At 36.7% G+C, this 19,167-nt stretch overlaps 1 protein-coding gene across 1 annotated transcript; it reads right to left on the bottom strand.

The window, feature by feature from the left end:
• Nucleotides 1–421: 421 nt before the first annotated feature.
• LOC138694682 (uncharacterized) lies at nt 422–18,454 on the bottom strand. The gene is made up of 2 exons (XM_069818660.1): nt 18,347–18,454; nt 422–7,900 (listed from the first exon to the last, which is right to left on the bottom strand). Exons 1-2 carry the CDS (start codon nt 18,347–18,349, stop codon nt 6,986–6,988), a joined length of 918 nt encoding a protein of 305 aa, XP_069674761.1. The 5' UTR covers nt 18,350–18,454; the 3' UTR covers nt 422–6,985.
• Between the last annotated feature and the right edge of the window lie 713 nt (nt 18,455–19,167).

The raw sequence follows: 19,167 nt of genomic DNA, 5'->3' as shown, positions 1-19,167 counted from the left end.
TAAAAAAGCTTTTAGGGCCATATTCTTAGCGCGGGCTTCCGGTGGATGGTCAGAGAACTAGCGGTTTTCGTATTCATAAACCAGTGTTAGCGATATGATATGATATGATATGATATGATATGATATGATATGATATGATATGATATGATATGATATATGATATGGTACATGTTATATGATATCATATGATGTGATATATGATATATGATATCATATGATGTGATATATGATGTGGGATGTGGGATGTGGGATGTGGGATGTGGGATGTGGGATGTGATTCCTATACAAGTAATCACTCGATAGCCGGGGCTGGTTTAGCATGCTCGTAGCGCGGGCTAGCGAAATGTCTATGCATAGCACTCTAGGGTTTAATTTAAAGAAATAAAGTTAAATTATTTTAAAATATAATTTTTACTTTCGATACTTTCTTCCACTCACAATACAAAACTGGTAAGAAATTATACTTTAATGAATTAACTGCTTTATTCATTTCGTTAAGACATCTTTCTTAGAGATTGTCAAAATAGTTTTCTAAACAGCATACAAATTACAATAACTTGACAATATTTTATAACATGTAATTCTGGCATACAGCAGTACAGTGAATATTAAAATTTAAGTCGCAGATCTTCAACATAACATTCTTTCATCACTCGACATAATAATAATAATAATAATAATAATAATAATAATAATAATAATAGCAATAACAGTAAAGAGGAAGGCTAAGTGATCGTTGCCAAAGGAACCAAAGTACTTTATGTGTAAACAAGGCTGCAAGTATTCTGCGCACGATCATTTCTCAGTAGCACCTTCTGCTTGTTGCATTTATCAGGCTTTAGTGACCTGTTAGAAGTCTCATTTAACCTCTCCTCAATCCAGGTTTTCCTTAAATTCTCATCCAGTTTTCATGATTAACACTGACAAAGGAAATAAAAGTATATCAGTATGAAATCTTTGAAAAGTCGTACACATAGGCCTACAGGTACTGCAAAGTATTCGATAAACACAAAATTACATGTCAATGCGAACTCCAAGACACAAAAACAGTTTCAAAATTATCTTGAAATCTGCACTGAATTAGCAGTTTTGTAGGTTCTTCCGACTGCGGCCCTGCCTGATCCTTCACCCTTATTAATTACCAGGCCTGTACACAATATGTGGAGGTTGCGAACAAAACTGGTCATTTCCAAAATTGTATTTTTTTTTTCTGGAAGTAGAAGAAATTGAATCGAGTCATCACTTTACCCCAAAGTAACGATAATTTTATGTGTCGTGTTTGTTAAATCCGTTGTTCTAATGGTGTCAATAATCATGATTTTTAGTTATTTTCTGTGAATTTATAGACAACAATATTTTGGAAATATCCGGTTTAGTTTAAAAATGTGAGGAAAATATTCACTTTTGTTCGAAAAAAATATATTTGACATTAATTATAACAGTAAAACAAACACGTTACTTACATCAACTGTATCATGGAGTAACGAACATTACATAACATAGTAATTATGAAGTAAGCTTCGGCCAGGCAATCTTCTAGCAATAGGAATCCAGAGCACATTGGTTTACATTACCAAATATATACATACATATTAATTAAATTTTGAAAATTTTCTTATGACTAGCATATTGTCAGTCTCTTTATACTCTAACGTTGAAATATGTGCCCAGGAACTTTACTGTGGGAAGATAGTGGCCTGGTCGGTGCTTACTACATAATCACCCGTACTGTAACACTTTTGCAATGATTTCAATTAAAATACATTTTCTCAGCTATGTGAATGCACATAGCAAGAAATGAAAATATGAATTAAAGGTTTTTCTCCCTAGATATCCTACACTTTCCTTCTACTGTGTCATGGATAAATGAATGTATTAATAATTTCAATTAGAAATGAGATATTATCACTCTTGCTCACAGAAATGGAAATGACCGATGTTGAATGGATTAATAATTGCAACACATAAAGAGTGTTGGAAATGTCAGTTTTTGATACAAGACAGACAATGAAAATACTGGCTTTATTATGATATGGAATTATCCGGTTTTGATTGAAAATACTCATTTTATCATACTGTTTCTCATGGAAATGACCGACTTAGAATAAAAATAGTAACATATTCAGGAATATGCTTCTCTAAACATACCGAGACCGTAAAAGAACTCATTTTTTGTTTTGGGTGGAAATGACAGGTTTTGTTCGCCGCAACCTCCACAAATAGACGTTCTATCTTTGATCTTAATCGCACTGAATTTCTAGACAGGAAGTAAAGGAAATCTTTCACAAGTGTTGGAAGACAGTACAAGGACATCATTTTATTTTTACTTCTATTTTTATTGTACCTGAGTTTTTTAATGTACTTCACTCCCACCCCTTCTACTAGTAACCTTCCAATCGACCTCCACACAGAACCAAGGCCGCGTAGGCAGTCAAAGTCGCCTTACGGTCATAGTAAACAGTACTGAGCTAGTGAGTATAGTACGTTCCAGAAATACTGTGTGTTCGCGTTTTCCAGTGACGAAAGAGCTTTCGATATTGAATCATATTTTCGCACAGGTGCTGTCGTCCGTTTGCCTAGGTCGCATCCCGGTTTCCCTCACCCGCTTCTGCTCGCCCTTCTGTAAAAGTTAGTGGCTGGGCTATCTTAGCTCTTTTCTGAAAACATTAATTTCTGTTAGGTATTGGACGTTTACGTAATATTATACAACTCTTTAAAATAACTTAAATAAAAGGGCCTCATTGAGTAAATAACTATCACGTGATTTCCCCCCTTTCTACAACCCTGCGACAAAACCATTTGGACGGACAGTAGATACTATGTCTCAGTAATTTTATCTTTTCGGATCGGGCAGAAGTACTTAAGGTACTCTTTATAGAGTAGGTACAGAATTATTTCAACATGAGTTACTAGTACGAAGGACGAAACTGCTAATTGGAATTAGGTACAATAGTCTATAGTGCGATAATATGTACAAAAGAACTGAAGCCTGTATCGAAATGAACGGCCACCATTTTCAAAAATGTGTTTAAATATCTATATTATGATTATTTTTCAGAATACCTTCATTCTCTAACTTGTACGCTAATGTGCTGTAGACAGTATAATATACACTGCATAATGAATACGTCCGAATGGATAGTTCAGTTCGTGAGTAAAAACACTTATTATTAATACAGTACTGTATTTTGATTAAATAAAAACATAATGAAAATGATCAAACTCAAAATCGCGATATTTCCTACTTTACGTAAATGGATGAACTACTTTTCTTCCCTCCTATACCTAGTAAAGTGATTTGTTTATATTTTACACCAATATCATCGAACTCCAGTCGTGGAAGGGGGTAGCAAACGGTGTTTCCGGTTCTCAACCGTTAATCCAAAGGTATAACCAGGTTAATGTTAGAAATGTTAGTAAAAATAAAATAATGTCCCTGTACAACACAAAGGTCACAGCAGACTATAATCCAGTTTTTAAATTACACAGATCTCTGTCGCAACAAACAGGTTATTTTTATGTAGGCCTAATAAAAATACATAGTTTACGACATATTTCAAACTCTTTGTTTTAAGCTGCAATTACATCGGCGTAACATTGTTGAGAGCATAAAGTAAGTTTTTTTTTAATCATAAGTAGGCGTATCTGAAAAAGAAAAATTTACACTTTTCTTTAACAAGGTGTTTAAACCAAGTCAACCTTCTTATCAGAATGTAGTTGAGTTCAGAATGCAGAGAAAGGAATATACATATGTGCTATAATTTTGAACCATTCTGAGGAATAAACTTCAGTTCCCCTTTCTGATGGTGTCTGTGTTTCCATTTTTAATTTACGGTAAAACTGTGCTGTTACAGCTTTTATTCTTTCTGTCTCAACTCTCTCCATACTTAACGGTTCTGAAATTTGCCATGTATCATGTTTCTTGTTTCTATTTTTACAGTCGTCACACTTAATATCCCATAAAACCGGCCGTTGTCTGCACATTTCTATTAAAGTAACTACACTTTCTCGATTCCATTCCATACTGGAATATAAGCCTAAGTAGTAATAAAGAAATGGAATACAGAAACTAAAAAGACAAACTCTGAGCCTCAAGCAAAATTAAATGTTCATAACTTTGTAGACAACAAAGTGGGTGTAAACGCGCTTTTATTGTTTGTACGTTTGTACCAGTAGTTACATTTCCGTATGCAACTTTCAATTCGCAGTATTTGCCGGAGAACAAATTATCAAATGGGGATTTAATAATAATAATAATAATAATAATAATAATAATAATAATAATAATAATAATAAAGCGCACAAATTGTGCATAAATGAAAGTCACTTGGATTGAACAAAGTTAATGACTGATAACTGCCGATTCCCACAGACTAGGATATGGTATCTATCACATGTCTTGTTGCATAGGACACACACACAGTTGTCGTCCGGTTCGTGGAAACACTGAATTCTGCATATCTTGTGGTGGTATCCATGAACCGCCAGCGATGTCACGAAGTGGCGGAGCTTCTGGTTCGTGTCTGTCCAGGTCCGGTTTATCATGGCCTCCGTTGTGTAGAAATCCTCCCAGATGTCTTCCCTCTTCCTTATCCTCTCGTCTAGAGCTTTCTTCCAGTTGGAAGTGGAGGGCAGATCGAGTTTTGTTCTGAGTTCTTCTATCAAGAAGGTCTCGTGGGCGAGCACGTACACCAGCCTGGATAGAGTGTGTTTTGATACTCCTAGTGCAGCCTTCAAGAAGCGAGCCTTGACGTTCTCTAGGGTATGGAGGTCTTTCGTGCGCAGTTTGTCCCACGTTAGATCTAGTCCGTATGTAAGTATGGGGACTATCTTGGTGTGGAAGATGATCATCGCTGTTTTGAGAGATAGCTTGGTTAGTTCTTTGATGTCATGAATGGCTTTTGTGGCTGCTGTAGATCTTTGCTTGGTGTGTACCCTGAATGAATTTGTTGTGGTCTGTAGGGTCAGACCGAGGTATTTGGCCTGGTTTACTGTTTGTAGAGGTTCTTGTTTCAGGAAGATTTTGTCTTTCAAATGGGGATTTCGAACTTGATGCGGCGAAAGGTTTCCTTGCTCGTAGACTTGTATTGCAAGTAGCAATTTTAATAATAATAGCATCTTAAACAATTCTTTGATGTAACTTATAACGTTAAAAACAGTTGAATATCGTTGAAAAATGTTGTATCTTAGATTCTGAATTAAAGTCAGGCTTTTTAGTAAATTATTAAAAATAACCTGAATTACTCAATTTATTTTTGACATATTAAGCAAAATAGAGACGAAATTTATGGGTTTCAAAAGAAATATGACTGTAAGAGCAATGATAGTATGTAATAACAAACCAATAGAGCAGGTAAACAGTTTTAACTACCTTGGATGTAATTTCATATGAACACAATAGTGATGTTGACACAAAATTTCCAAAATATCGAAAATTATTAGGAACAATAACAATATCAATAAAAAGAGCATTACCGTACAAAAAGTAAGCATATAAGCCTAAACTATATAGAAGTTCTTTTAGAATAATGCACCAATAGTGATTTTCTTTTTTTCTTATCCTATGCATGGCATGTGCCATATGACCTGTTCCGAGGATTTGTCTATAAAACTGTTTTGTGTATAAAACTGTTTTGTTAGAATATTAGTCTATTTAAAATAAGCTTATGATAAACAACTCTGAAAATTATAACAATCTAAAACTACATTGTGCTACAATATTTAAATTGCAATATACCTTTTTAACTATTTTAACACATTGAAATTTTTAAAGTATTTTATTATTTAAACTTTTATCATACTTTTAATAATTAAATGCTATAAAATGAATCGAAAACAAAAGAATGTTAGTCCTGTGATCATTCCATCTAATGTACATCGAGCTCATCTTCAGTCCCTTTTATCTTTGGGTTTATAGAGCAATGCTTACTATGGGAATCTGTAACGTGGCATTCTTAACAGATGCTCTTTCCAGCTTCCTGGTAGTTAATGATGTATATCATTATAATTATTTCTCTATACCTCTGACTGACATACGGCTGATATGTGTACATCTCTTATCATTTGACGATATGTGTCAGAGGAACAACAATTGTTTGTACAGATCTTCAATCTGATTAGTGAAATATGTACAGTCTTAGAAAAATGTTTTGTCGCAAGATAATTTATACCCTAAGTCCCAGAAAATAGGCAGTGCGCATGATCAGACATACAACGAAACAGATCTAATTTTATTAAATCAACTAATCCTTCTCTTGTGAACCAGATCGCACGTCCTCTGATCATGCGCACTGCCTCATTTCTGGGACTTAAAAAGTATCTGTGCGACAAAACGTTTTTCTAAGGCTGTACATTATTAGTCAGCGATGTATGGTCGCCTTACCCCATTATCTCCTCCTTAGTTGCCTCATAAGTTATGCTTCATTGGTGTCACTTATGAGGTCCCAACTTCTCTTCGGACAATTGAGTAAACAATAAATATTATTTTTTCCAGCTGTACCAGAATTACGGTTCAGAAACATGAACTCCTCACATCAAAATACAAAAAGGAATAGGAGCCACTGAAGTGAATCTCCTTAGACCAGCAGCATGAATCAGTCTGCTGCAGATAAATTAAACGTATGTATACCTATTAGAGAAGAAGAGTTAAGTAAACCTTGTCTTCTATAAAGAAAATAGAAATTATGCATAAAGATGATGAAGTTATGTACTTAGAAAGAAACCAACATGTTTACCAAAAATACTATATCAATATAAACTAAATACAAGGTGAAGTGTTGAACGACCAAGGAAGAGATGGATTGGCCAATTTTAAACCATCATAACCTTTGATGATGCGAAGACCCAATGACCTACACCGTGAAGTTAAGGATGATGGTCAATCAGAACTCTCATCAAGCGCAAGTTATGCAATTAAATAATTTTTCAAAGTCTTATGTGGATTAAAAAGGAAGCACTTATTTATAACGCAATTTTTATTTTGTATTTATAACATTCTCATCAATTTTTGTATAAGAGGAATCCACATACTTCTTGGAAGAATTTCGCTTTCATCGCTGACACCAGTTTCTCTACTATCATCAATGTACTCGATTGAACTACTGTCATCCTCTGTGCTAGTTTGATTGTTATTTGTACCAGAATCTGTAGGATACGAAACTGACCTACAATCAGACAAATAGACGGGGACGCAGAATTTGTATTTATAACTGAATTCAAAGCCGTAATGGCAAGTCTCCTTGAAGTGTATCAGCCAGATTCCGATCAGTCGACAAACATGGTACTCGTCACAACTTGGGGGCGCTGGAAAATGTCCTGGTTTTGTACAATAATACATAGGATACTGCGGTTTGAAAAATCCTGGCTCAGTATCACAAGGGACTGAAGATGGTGGTGTGGTCGGTTCAACCAAAGCACTGTCATTTGCTTTTGGATTTTCTGTTACTTCTTCCGGTAAAATATGAAGAGTAAAGAACTCAACTTTGTCTTCTTTGGGAATTAAATCTTGCGCTTTTGTTACTAACTCTATTCCTTGAACTGTATTTGAATTTATGATTTCTCCAGATCCTAGCAAACTCCTCATCTGCACTGCAGAACTTGTTCCGTTAACTGACTCTCTGTTTGAATTGTCTGCAATTTTGTCCTGAACAGTGGCGTTTGTGACAACGGTTTCCGTTTCTTGTGTCGTTAATTCTGGGATATTGTTTTCATCAAAAACTGTTGACTGTTGCGTAACTGCATCGCCGCTTGTTGATGCAACTGTGCTACTCGATTCTGGCAATAATATGGTGGAGACATCTGGTCTTGTAGAAGGCCGTACAGTGGCAGCAGAGGTTAAGTCTTCTTGTCCATATGCAAGTGCACTCCAGAATATCACCAAAAACAGGAATATGTATCCATCCTGTAACACCAAAGAATACAATATTATTATTGTTTTGTATCAGTTATAATGCTTTTGAAGCAACTTCTCTAATATGTCTCATCTCCGTGGCTACAATACTTTATCTGGGGGCATGTAATATTTAAATTACTACCACTAACAGCGACTGAGTTTAACAATGCAACTAGGCAACGTTGCAAAAGCGCGAATAGCTCGTGTTGTTCTGGGTGGCTAAAAAGCCACGCCCTCCATGAACTAAGTTGCATGAAAAGGGGCATAGTTATCTGACAAATATATTCACGAATGTAAATCATCATCTACATTAAAGAATTACGTACTTTACTCCATTTCATCCTGACTGCTGTGAGGATCTTGTATCATTCTTGACGGTGACAAACAGAGTTTTCTCTAGCTTTTTTGCTACGCGAACCAGCAAAAGGCAAAAGAATAAAACTGTTACTTCGCGACCTTCCTGCCAAAACTTAATAACAATAACTTTCATGAGGAACTAGAGATAGGTACTTAATCCTTTTCATGCAAACCACTGTATCAGATGATAAAACATTAAAACTAAATTTTACATTGGAAGAATTAGGTAAGTTTTGTCGAAATGAATACAGACATTTAGTCAGGGAAGCCTTGAAAATTTTAATCCATACCGCCACCTGAAAAGGATTTTCGGTCTATGATAGCATTGGAAACTACAGACAAGAATAGACTATTACCGATTGAAAATGTTTTTGTTTTTTCTAAAGTGAATCCACGTATGGACAAGCTTAAAAATTAAAAAGAAACGCATACATTACTTAAAAAGTACACTTTGGACTGAGTTTGTTAATAAATGTGTTTTAACAATTGCGTGACTAATAGTTCTGTTTTAATTCATGTGTTCACTTTTCTCAGATAATGTGTTTTGTTTCGTTTGTACATGCTGATTTATTTTTATTTCGTGAGCCTCTCTATATGGCACTACGACCCCAAGTTTGAGATAACAAAACTCCTTTGTCAGCTAATGATCTAGATTCAAGATCAGCATTTAAGACAATAAAGAATAAACACAAACACAAGGACATATTCGTACAAGCTGTTTCTGTGGAAGAGAAATAATTGTCTCACTTCCGTAGTATGAATCAACCGACTTCCTTGAATTTATGACCTGAAATGTTATCATGACCCATAAGCGAAAATCACAAAGATATGAATAATAAAATTAATGCATAACATGTACAGACCCAGAAACAAAATTTGGGCCACCGGAATTTTCCAAGTTTCAGTTATAACACACTGCGCATGCTTACTGAGAACATTTTTTTCTTGGTCTGTACTGCTCTGTCGTAATTAAATTGCAATCATGTTCGAGCACATTAACAAAACAAGAATCGGTGTACATTCTGTAACAATATAGACTGCTCCAGTTATTTTATTATACCATTGCATACTCATCTTCGCCGATGTAAAGGTTGCTATTCTTATTTCTGAATTCAGGTTAAAACATGATGGAAAGCGATGGATAAAAAAATGACAGTGGAACTAGGGTTCTGAGAATGTCTGTAAATTTCTTTGTGCATTGGCAGGAACCTTTAATTTGCCGTTATTCACCCCGACACTACGAGCGTAGCTCATAGACTTACATGTCACTACTGCCGAAAAACTTTGACCACTTAGATCAAAGACTATCCAAAATGCACCACAGGCTGTGAATGTATATTACACCCATAATGAATTATGATGGAGAACTGTTGACATGTCACAGGGGAATCGGAGTAGACGAAGGAAACCGCTGTGTTGAATGGACCACGGACTTGCCCAATACATAACATTTGTAGAGTTAAAATTATGACAATACTGTTCAGCTGTTCCAGGCACATTTGAATTTACGTACAACCCATTTTTGTCACTAGCCATCTCGTCGTCAACAGCGTAACTTCCAGACGGTATAACGGTGCTGCATGGCCAGTGTCATGAATTTCTACAGTTGTTGCTCATCAGTTTTCTTCAACTGGAGGTTTCCAATTACAGTAAAACCTGTCTGAAAGACCACTCCTATTGAGAGGCCACTCCTCCTAAAGACCGACTTTTTAAAGAACGGAATAAAACATCCATAAAACCAATGTAAATCACACCCCTTTTAAGAGACCACCTCTCTCTCCGACCACCGACCAGTGACTGAATAGCCATTTTCTTAATTTTACCCCTTTTAAAAACCATACTGTAGTTTAAAAATTTACAATTTAGTATTTTATTACATTACTGTAGCCTAAATAAATTCCAAGAAATTTGTTGCAGTACTAGAAGTTAATATGATATTTCGCAAAGTTGTTAAATGGTACCGTACTCACGTTGAATGCCCATCTCTGACCTTAATCCCTTAAGGAATGTTGGGTATTGCTAGGAAAAAGGTACAATGACCACTTGCAAACGGCTTCCGAGTTATGGTAAAGGGTTATTTGCACTGCTATTTCTTGGAAGGTAAGATTTCTCATGCCGTATGACAGTTTTACTTTTCGTTTAGTGCAAGAAAAATCAAATCGTTACTTGTTAATTACAGTATAATATTTTTTTTCTTCCTCTACCTATTAGACAAATCCGGTGATCAACCCACCGATGACGAAGAAGCCTTATGTAATATTGAGCTAATTCAACAATCGGCACACTGAAAGACTGTCTGAATGAAGTACATAGGCCTATAAATGAATTTTTTAACATGTTAAAGGATAGTTTTGAAAATTAGACTGTAAAAACAAAATTTAAAACAATTAAGTAGAGTTCAATTATGATTTAGTGAAGTGGAGTATGTAATGAATCAAAGGAGAAAATTGTAAAAATAACGTAAAATAAGAAATAAAGTTCATATCTCAAGCTTTTATTCTTAGTAATATTCCCCATGTTTTTATTTGATTAAAACAAAAACGTTTTAACCAATTATTTGTGTAAAAAAACTCCCCTTATTGAGAGACCACCCCTCTGAAAGACCAATTTTTCATGGAACCAGCAGTGGTCGTTTAATACAGGTTTTACTGTATCTCGGCTCCCCGAAGCTGGTCTAGGAACAAAAGGGGTTGCATGTTCGAAACCTAAAAATCAGCGCATCTCAGTTTAGTCACTCGGCGTGGGTCAGAAATGCCCTAGCTGGAGGGGGAGCGTAAAAGACCTTTTAGGTCGTAGTGTCCCTCTAACATACATTACACACATAGGTCTATTTACATATATTATACACACGCACGCAACGCACACACACAAATAAGATTTCATTGACGAATGTTGCGAAGAATGTTCCCTGAGTGTATAAAAGCTTCACTTATGTATAAAGAAGTCACATGCTTCTTTTCGAAGAATCCTAATTGTATTCTCCAAGCTTGCAATCTTCCGAACTCGTTCATAAATTGTTTATGGATGGAGTACATTTTTCGATTTCATCTACAGAAAAACATAGTATTCATAGAATAGTTGCAGAAGTCTTCATTTTCCTACTTCCACTCCTACAGATTAATTGTACAAAGTAATTCGTTTACAGGTACCTTCAAACCTTGAAATTACTGTCCATTATAATAACTGAACAGTATAACAATGTTTACAACACAACTGGTAAAATAACTCCTCCATTACAGAATATATGTGGAAACACTTTCTTAACATCAACTGTTTCCTTACCGGAGTCCTAAAATTTAAGCTGATGTCATTCATGAGCTTTACACATATTACCGAGATAAAACAATAATGTGTAGACATATTTGTATGTCAATGTCTTTTGAAGTAATTTTCTATAATAGAGGAATGATTAAGAGGAGAAAGTTTGCTACAATTGGAAGCTAGTTGTCAGGAATGTCTTATGAAGTAATACGAGAAAATTTTGTGTTCAAGAGACCGTGAAACTAAACATAAACGTAAAGAGTACAAATGTTACAGTTACACATTCGACTTCTAAGTTTGCGACAATTTCACTAATTCACGAGATATATATTTTTTTTACTTTCTCCAATTTCTTATTTCGCCAATACTAGGTCATCTCAAAAGTATTTTTGCTATAAATAACTGCCTGCTGGATCGCATCCTATGGCTGCTTACAGTGCCTCCTCAATTAACGCAGCCGCAATGTAGCAGGTAGTGCACATCGTTGTTAACGTTGTAACTTATCAGTAATAGCGGTGTGCACTTTCTGTCACCTAGCGACAAAATAACTTTGTTTGAGCAAGCAGTTTACGCAGCCATGTAATGCGATCCAGCAGGCAGTGCTATAAATGTTCTACTTTTTGTTTTTGTGTTTCTTTATATCTATTGTATTGTTTTGAAACACATTTCAAGAAGCATTTAACTGTTATTTGCTGTATACTTATAGCGTGATTCAGGAGGAAAGGTCCATTTGAGGGATGATAGTATGGGCTATTCTATGGAAAAAAACAATATGTAAAGAAATGTCTTATTTTCAACGGTTTTGGAAAAATCCAACCGAAACCATGAGGAACGAAAACATTGCATGTGATAGTAAATTAACAGATCGTTACCTGTATTTTGTGTTGACTTGTCTACTTCTCTTTATACAAAGTGAGTCAATGAAACGGGCGATATTCAGATTCGTGTCTTTTCGGCTGTTGTCGGATATTTTAATTGTTACATGCAGCAATCAATTCTTCATTCGATAGCATTTGTTTATAAAGGGTCGTTGGACAGGTGAACAAGGTGCTTTTGCTACTAAGGCGTATTACAAAAATAATAATAGTTTCATTACTGCACAACGGCTATTTCGACGTCATTACAATATTCATCGCAATGATCCGATACCATCAGCCTATGCAATAAAAATCTGGATTTAGAACTTTGAAGTAACTGGTTCTGCGTTAAAGAAGAAGTCTCCAGGTAAACAAGGATCTGTATGTACCCCGGAAAACATCAACGCCGTAAGAATTGCTATGATCCGTAGTCCTAAACGTTCTGCCCGTCGTCATGCAATTTCACTTGGCTTGTCAAACAGCAGTATACGAAGAATTCTTCATAAGGACTTATATATGCATCTATACAAAATTCAAGTAGTGCAGACATTAAAAGATGCTGATAAAGTAAACCGCAAGACTTTTTGCCAACACTTCTTGGATCTAAATGTTAAAGAAGACATTGTCCAAATATACTGATGAATGATGAAGCTCATTTTCATCTCTCTGGATATGCCAATAAACAAAAGTTTCGATAATGATCACGACTAACCCTTATGAAATGCATGAGGAACCATTACACAGTGTCAAAGTCACAGTTTGGTGTGCAATAGCGTCATTTGGAATCATCGGTCCTTATTTCTTTGAGGACGATAATGAAACTGTAACATCACAGCGATATGTCCGAATGATTCAAGAAATTTTGTCTCCAAAACTTTCCAAAATCCTCTCATTAATAGAGACACGTGGTTTCAACAGAAAGATGCGACCTATCACACGGCTAGACTTAGACTTGAAGAATGTGTACAACGAAATGGGTCCCAACTGCGGGATATATTGTTCAATTTTTTTAAAATTATGGTTAATTTAACGACGCTCGCAACTGCCGACGTTATATCAGCGTCTTCGGTGTGCCGAAATTTTGTCACGCAGGAATTCTTTTACATGCCAGTAAATCTACTGACATGAGCCTGTCGCATTTAAGCACACTTATATGCCATCGACCTGAGCCGGGGTCGAACCCGCAACCTCGAGCACAGAAAACCAGCGCTATACCAACTGCGCTACCGAGGCCAACTGTAGTGTTCAGAAAATAAGAATTTCAGGAGGTACAGTACAAGTAAATGCTATTGTGTATAGACTACATTAAATGTAAAGTGGAGATTTCGTTTCAAAGTAATCAGTGCAGTAATTATTAAAGTTTTAAAATCGCCCGTTTCATTGGCTCACCTTGTACAATACCTTCAAAAATTCCACCGTCAATGTCGAAGCACTTTACAGCTCGTGTACTCCGATGCTGTGTTGCTAATTTGAGCTTGGACATTCCTTAATGTGATAACAAGCATTTAAAATGCGGGTAAGCAATTTCTCCCTTATTTCCACTTTGCGTTTGTAGACTTCTCTCTTTAACCAACCCTACAAACAATAACCTAATGGTGTAAGGTCGGGTGACCTCAGTGGCCAAGAAATGACACCACCGTGACCGATCAAACGCCCATGATAGGTTTCATTGAGATACTGAATTACTGGCCGGCTGGAATATAATGGGGCCCCATTTTGAAAGCACATGCCAGCCGTGTTACCAAAGGAATATCATTCAAGTATTCTGGTGACATTTTCCCACATGGAAGTGGCCAACTTGACAAGGCAATAGTACAATCTAACGTCGTTTTGGTTGCGTCTGCATCAATGTTCGCAATTATGCGGAGGAAGTAAAGGAGAATCATGCCTGTTGTTTTCAAACAGCTGTTTTTCGGAAACTATTGAGAATAAGACATAATACGCATAATTGAAATTCCAATGCGTCTGCATTTATTTTGAAAAAAAAAATAGGTAAGAGTGAAAAATCAGAAGATCACGAAATAAATGTGAATAATCGGAAGGTGAGAAGGACGGTCAGTAGTATAAAGTCACTCGTTTGAGCGAGTCAATAATGGAATCATAAGCCTTGAATATAAACCTAGCTCAGGAAGACCACCTTTTATGAAGAATGAGACTGTATCCACCAAACTGGAAGAGCAGTCACTCTCTAGTAACAGTGAACTGTCGGGAAGTCTTGGTGTTTCTACGGTCACAGTATGTCGCCACGTCCACCATTTATTTTTTATTTTAGTAGGTTATTTTACGACGCTTTTTCAACATCTTAGGTTATTTAGCGTCTGAATGAGATGAAGGTGATAATACCGGTGAAATGAGTTCGGGATCCAGCACCGAAAGTTACCCAGCATTTGCTCATATTGGGTTGAGGTAAAATCCCGGAAAAAACCTCAACCAGGTAACTTCCCCCGACCGGGAATCGAATCCGAGCCACCTGGTTTCGCGGCTAGAGGCGCTAACCCTTACTTCACAGGTGTGGACTCCACCATTTATATCGGGTCCAAACGACGACCATCAGATCCGGATGAACTGATCGAAGCTCAGTTATAAGAAACTATTTTTTGACGTTCTAACAATAGACTATAATTGAATTCATATAGTTTTCAATAAAAGTTAAAAAAAAATGCTATAAAGACTGACTACTTTCAGCTTTTGTTATAGAAAACTCGATTTCGAAATATTTGAGGAAATAAAAGTTTCAGCATCTCGAATAATGTTAAGTCTCTTCTTCGTTTGCTGCAAGGAATCAATCACGGGTGCGTTTGATTGATAGTTAAACATGCTGAACTTACGTTGCGGTAGGAAATGTAATCCTTACGTATTGTATAATTTTGATAACGGTTTATAGCTTACTTACTTGCCTTATGCTTTACCTTAGTATTGCCTTTGATGAGCCATCATATGCGATGTAATAAAAATATATTAAGAACTTTCAACTGCACGTCAGCTGGTGGAAAATTTACATGCTCTTTGTAACATTAATCTTATTTATTACGGCATTTTATTTTGTGTTCCTCCTCCCAGAACGAGCAGGTCAAGGCTGCCGCCCTCATTAACGAATATAATTGAGGTACCTCTCTGACTAGAAGTGACTAAGCCAGAAGCAATATACATAATGTGATGTCATACGCAAACTATGTCCTTGAATTATGAATTTCTTGCTTCCTTAACGAAAGAAGTTAACCTTCTGATTAGAAATTGGTTCATAATTATGTAGGCCTGTATTCTGCCGAAAACTAAGTCACTGTATTTCAAAAATAAACGAAATAATGTTGGCTCTTACTTTTTACTTTTGACTCTTCACATTGTACAATAATTAATTTTCATTTATGTCGCGTCTTATATTCAATAGGAAAAGTACTGCACCGAGAATGAAGCAATGTTTCCGTGACAACTGAATAGGTTTTTTTTTTACTAATTTCGTCACCGCAGCCTGAGGTTTATTGTACCTAGACCCACAACTCTACTGAACGCACGCACACAATGCAGGACTCCCCCGTTTACTGGGTCAGGGTACCCGGGGGCCACTGCGAGACACCACACACACTGAGACAATGGACAGACAACCAATCCCCATGAAGAGGTCCGAATTAAATCCCTCTGATTTTACGATCGGGAATCGAACCCAGGCCACCTTGATCAGGAGTCCATCACGCTACCTCAAGACCAAGGAGGAGGACAACTGAATAGGTTACACCTCTTAAAACCTGACCAAGTTTACAAAATTTATTATTATTCTGAAGAGGTAGTGCGAACCCTAGCGCTGCGTCAATGGAAGTAAACTTCTAAGTCGAAGCGCATTCCCAACCCACACCAGCGTTGCTGTCAACTATTGTATTTGGAAGGAACACTATGACCAAACATTACGGCCTATAAGATCTAATATGCTTACAGTCGCCCTGGGTACACAGGCGGTATAGCGCTGGCCTTCTGTGCCCGAGGTTGCGGATTCGATCCCGGCTCGGGTCGATGGCATTTAAATGTGCTTAAATGCGACAGGCTCATGTCACTAGATTTAGTGACCTACGGGACCAAATTCCGGCATATTGGCGACGCTGATATAGCCTTGGCAGTTGCGAGCGTCGTTAAATATAATATAATATAATATAATATAATATAATATAATATAATATAATATAATATAATATAATATAATATAATATAATATAATATAATAAAAAATAATATAATATAATATAATATAATATAATATAATATAATATAATATAATATAATATAATATAATATAATATAATATAATTTAATTTAATTTAATTTAACTCTTTCTTACCTATAGATACCATATGGCAATAATTAACTTTATAGCATTTATATACTTGTGTGTTACATATGAAGGTAAATTTTGCTGGATAACTTCTATTTCAATACATTTTCATCAATATAGTTTTGTTTCAAATGTTGCCACTCCCGTAACTTGGTCCTAATACAGCTATTTGTTTCAACATGGATTGCTTGTAAATTTAATTTGGGTTAGAAAGGGTTAATTTAATACTTATACAGTCTACACTGGCTGACCACACAGAGGTTCGCTGATTATATAGGTTCCTTTCCTAAGCCAGCTCATTCGTGCGTCGCCAGCCAGAGTTTGGGGATTGCTATGGAATGATAAAAGAATGGAAATCGGACCGAATAATGTTGACGCTTAGCGTAGGGAACGAGAGAACCCCGAAAAAACCTCCAACTGCGACCTTTTCACCAAATTACTCGTTTCAGGCCTGCCCAGGGTTAGAATTCGCACTGCCTGCGTGACAGACTGAAGGCTTAGCCACCGCAGAGGCACCAATTTGCTGAGTATCCTGATTTCAAATAGGCAATCTCAATGTTCTAAACCAACCCCTCCGGAGTCGTTTTTTTATTATGCATAAGTAGGTATAATTTTGTGTCATATGGTATTTGCTTCTGGTGATCTGGAATCATGTTATAAGACATTTTCCTCGATAGGCATCATACCGATTCATTTTCTAGATTACGAAAAATTACGAAGAAAATAATTTGCTTTCATTTTGTATTGGATCGCCATTTTGTATTTATGCAGATATTTATGCATTAAATATAACAAATATCTGGGTGTTATTCTTAGGGATGCTGTAAAACAAGCTTTCATTGTGGACTGTGATACTGTTACCCTTTGTCTTAAATTTTGTGTGCGTAACGTCAGATAACACTGTATTGAAACATTAGTTGTACGAAATTCAGAACTGGTCACCAGAATATTTGTACTGAAGGACAATTTACTTATTTATGGCTTTTTAAAGAACCCGGAGGTTCATTGCCGTCCTCACATAAGCCCGCCATCGGTCCATATCCTGAGCAAGATCAATTCAGTCCCTACCATCATATCCTACCTCCCTCAAATCCATTTTAATTTTATTTTCCCATCTACGACTCTGCCTCCCCAAAGATCTTTTTCTCTCAGGTCTTCCGACTAACAATCTATATGCATTTCTGAATTCACTCTTTCGTGTTACGTGCTCTGCCCATCTCAAACGTCTGGATTTAATGTTTAATTTTGTCAGGTGAAGAATACAATGCGTGCAGTTCTGCGTTGTGTAACTTTCTCCATTCTTCTGTAACTTCATCTCTCTTAGCCCCAGATATTATACTAAGAACCTTATTCTCAAACACTCTTAATCTCTGTTCCTGTCTCAAAGTGAGAGTCCAAGTTTCACAACCATACAGAACAACCGGTAATATAACTGTTCTATAAAATTTTCTGCAACATCTTTAAGTGAAAAGACTTATTCTTAGCGAGTTCGAGAGTTCCATAACATTTCCTGAAGTAATTTTTATTGAAGTTACGATGACGATGCAAGTTATCGTTTACTCTCTCGTCTTGTTTTTAGGTGACGGGGTGAACCCCTACGCATGGCGTCACAACAAACTATAGCCGACGCCACCCAAGAGAGAAGACATGTGTTCTTACCATGATCGGTGGACGTGTGGAGCTGTAGTGAATGACAAGCTGCCGCAGGCTGTGTGGTTCCGGCGACGGGCAGTGGCGCAGTGTGCAGCGTGCAGCGTGCGCCGTCAACTGTTCGCTCAAACCACCTGCGTGCTGCTCGTCATTACAACAATTTGCAGTAATGGCAAACTCCTTCACTTAATCCCCTTCCAGTCATCTTCCTCCTTCACAACAATTTCCTTCAACGATGTCATTAACCTACATTGTTTCTGTGTCAGATGGCGTTTAAAATTGCAGTTTCCAATAGTTTGATATCTGATCATTTCACAATTTTATGAAAATGATAATAAGAGTAAGTTACAAATCCACGGATACGGGTTCGATCACCGGAAGTGCATATTTTCCATAAGAATCGTCTTCCTATATCTTCTTGTATCTGAATGTGGTATTCCCTAAATAAAAAGTTCGTTTGTTTGCATGTATATTTTTTTAGTTGGTTATTTAACGACTCTGTATCAACTACTAGGTTATTTAGCGTCGATGAGATTGGTGATAGCGAGATGAGACCGAGGATTCGCCATAGATTACCTGGCATTCACCTTACGGTTGGGGAAAACCTCGGAAAAAGTTCAACCAGGTAATCAGCCCAAGCGGGGATCGAACCCTCGCCCGAGAGCAACTTCAGACCGGCAGGCAAGCGCCTTAGCCGACTGAGTCACGCCGGTGGCTGGATGTATCTGTATCTGTCCTGTGGTACCGTACAATATGAACGTTACCCATATCGGGTATGTGAACAATAGCCTAAGTTCTGCTGTTTGTGAATGCCTAATGTTGGTTCATAT

The sequence above is a fragment of the Periplaneta americana genome, chromosome 2 (assembly GCF_040183065.1).
Source record: "Periplaneta americana isolate PAMFEO1 chromosome 2, P.americana_PAMFEO1_priV1, whole genome shotgun sequence".
Lineage (NCBI taxonomy): Eukaryota > Metazoa > Arthropoda > Insecta > Blattodea > Blattidae > Periplaneta > Periplaneta americana.
The sequence above is the reverse complement of the archived record's forward strand: the minus strand, read 5'-3'. Positions and strand labels throughout refer to the sequence as shown.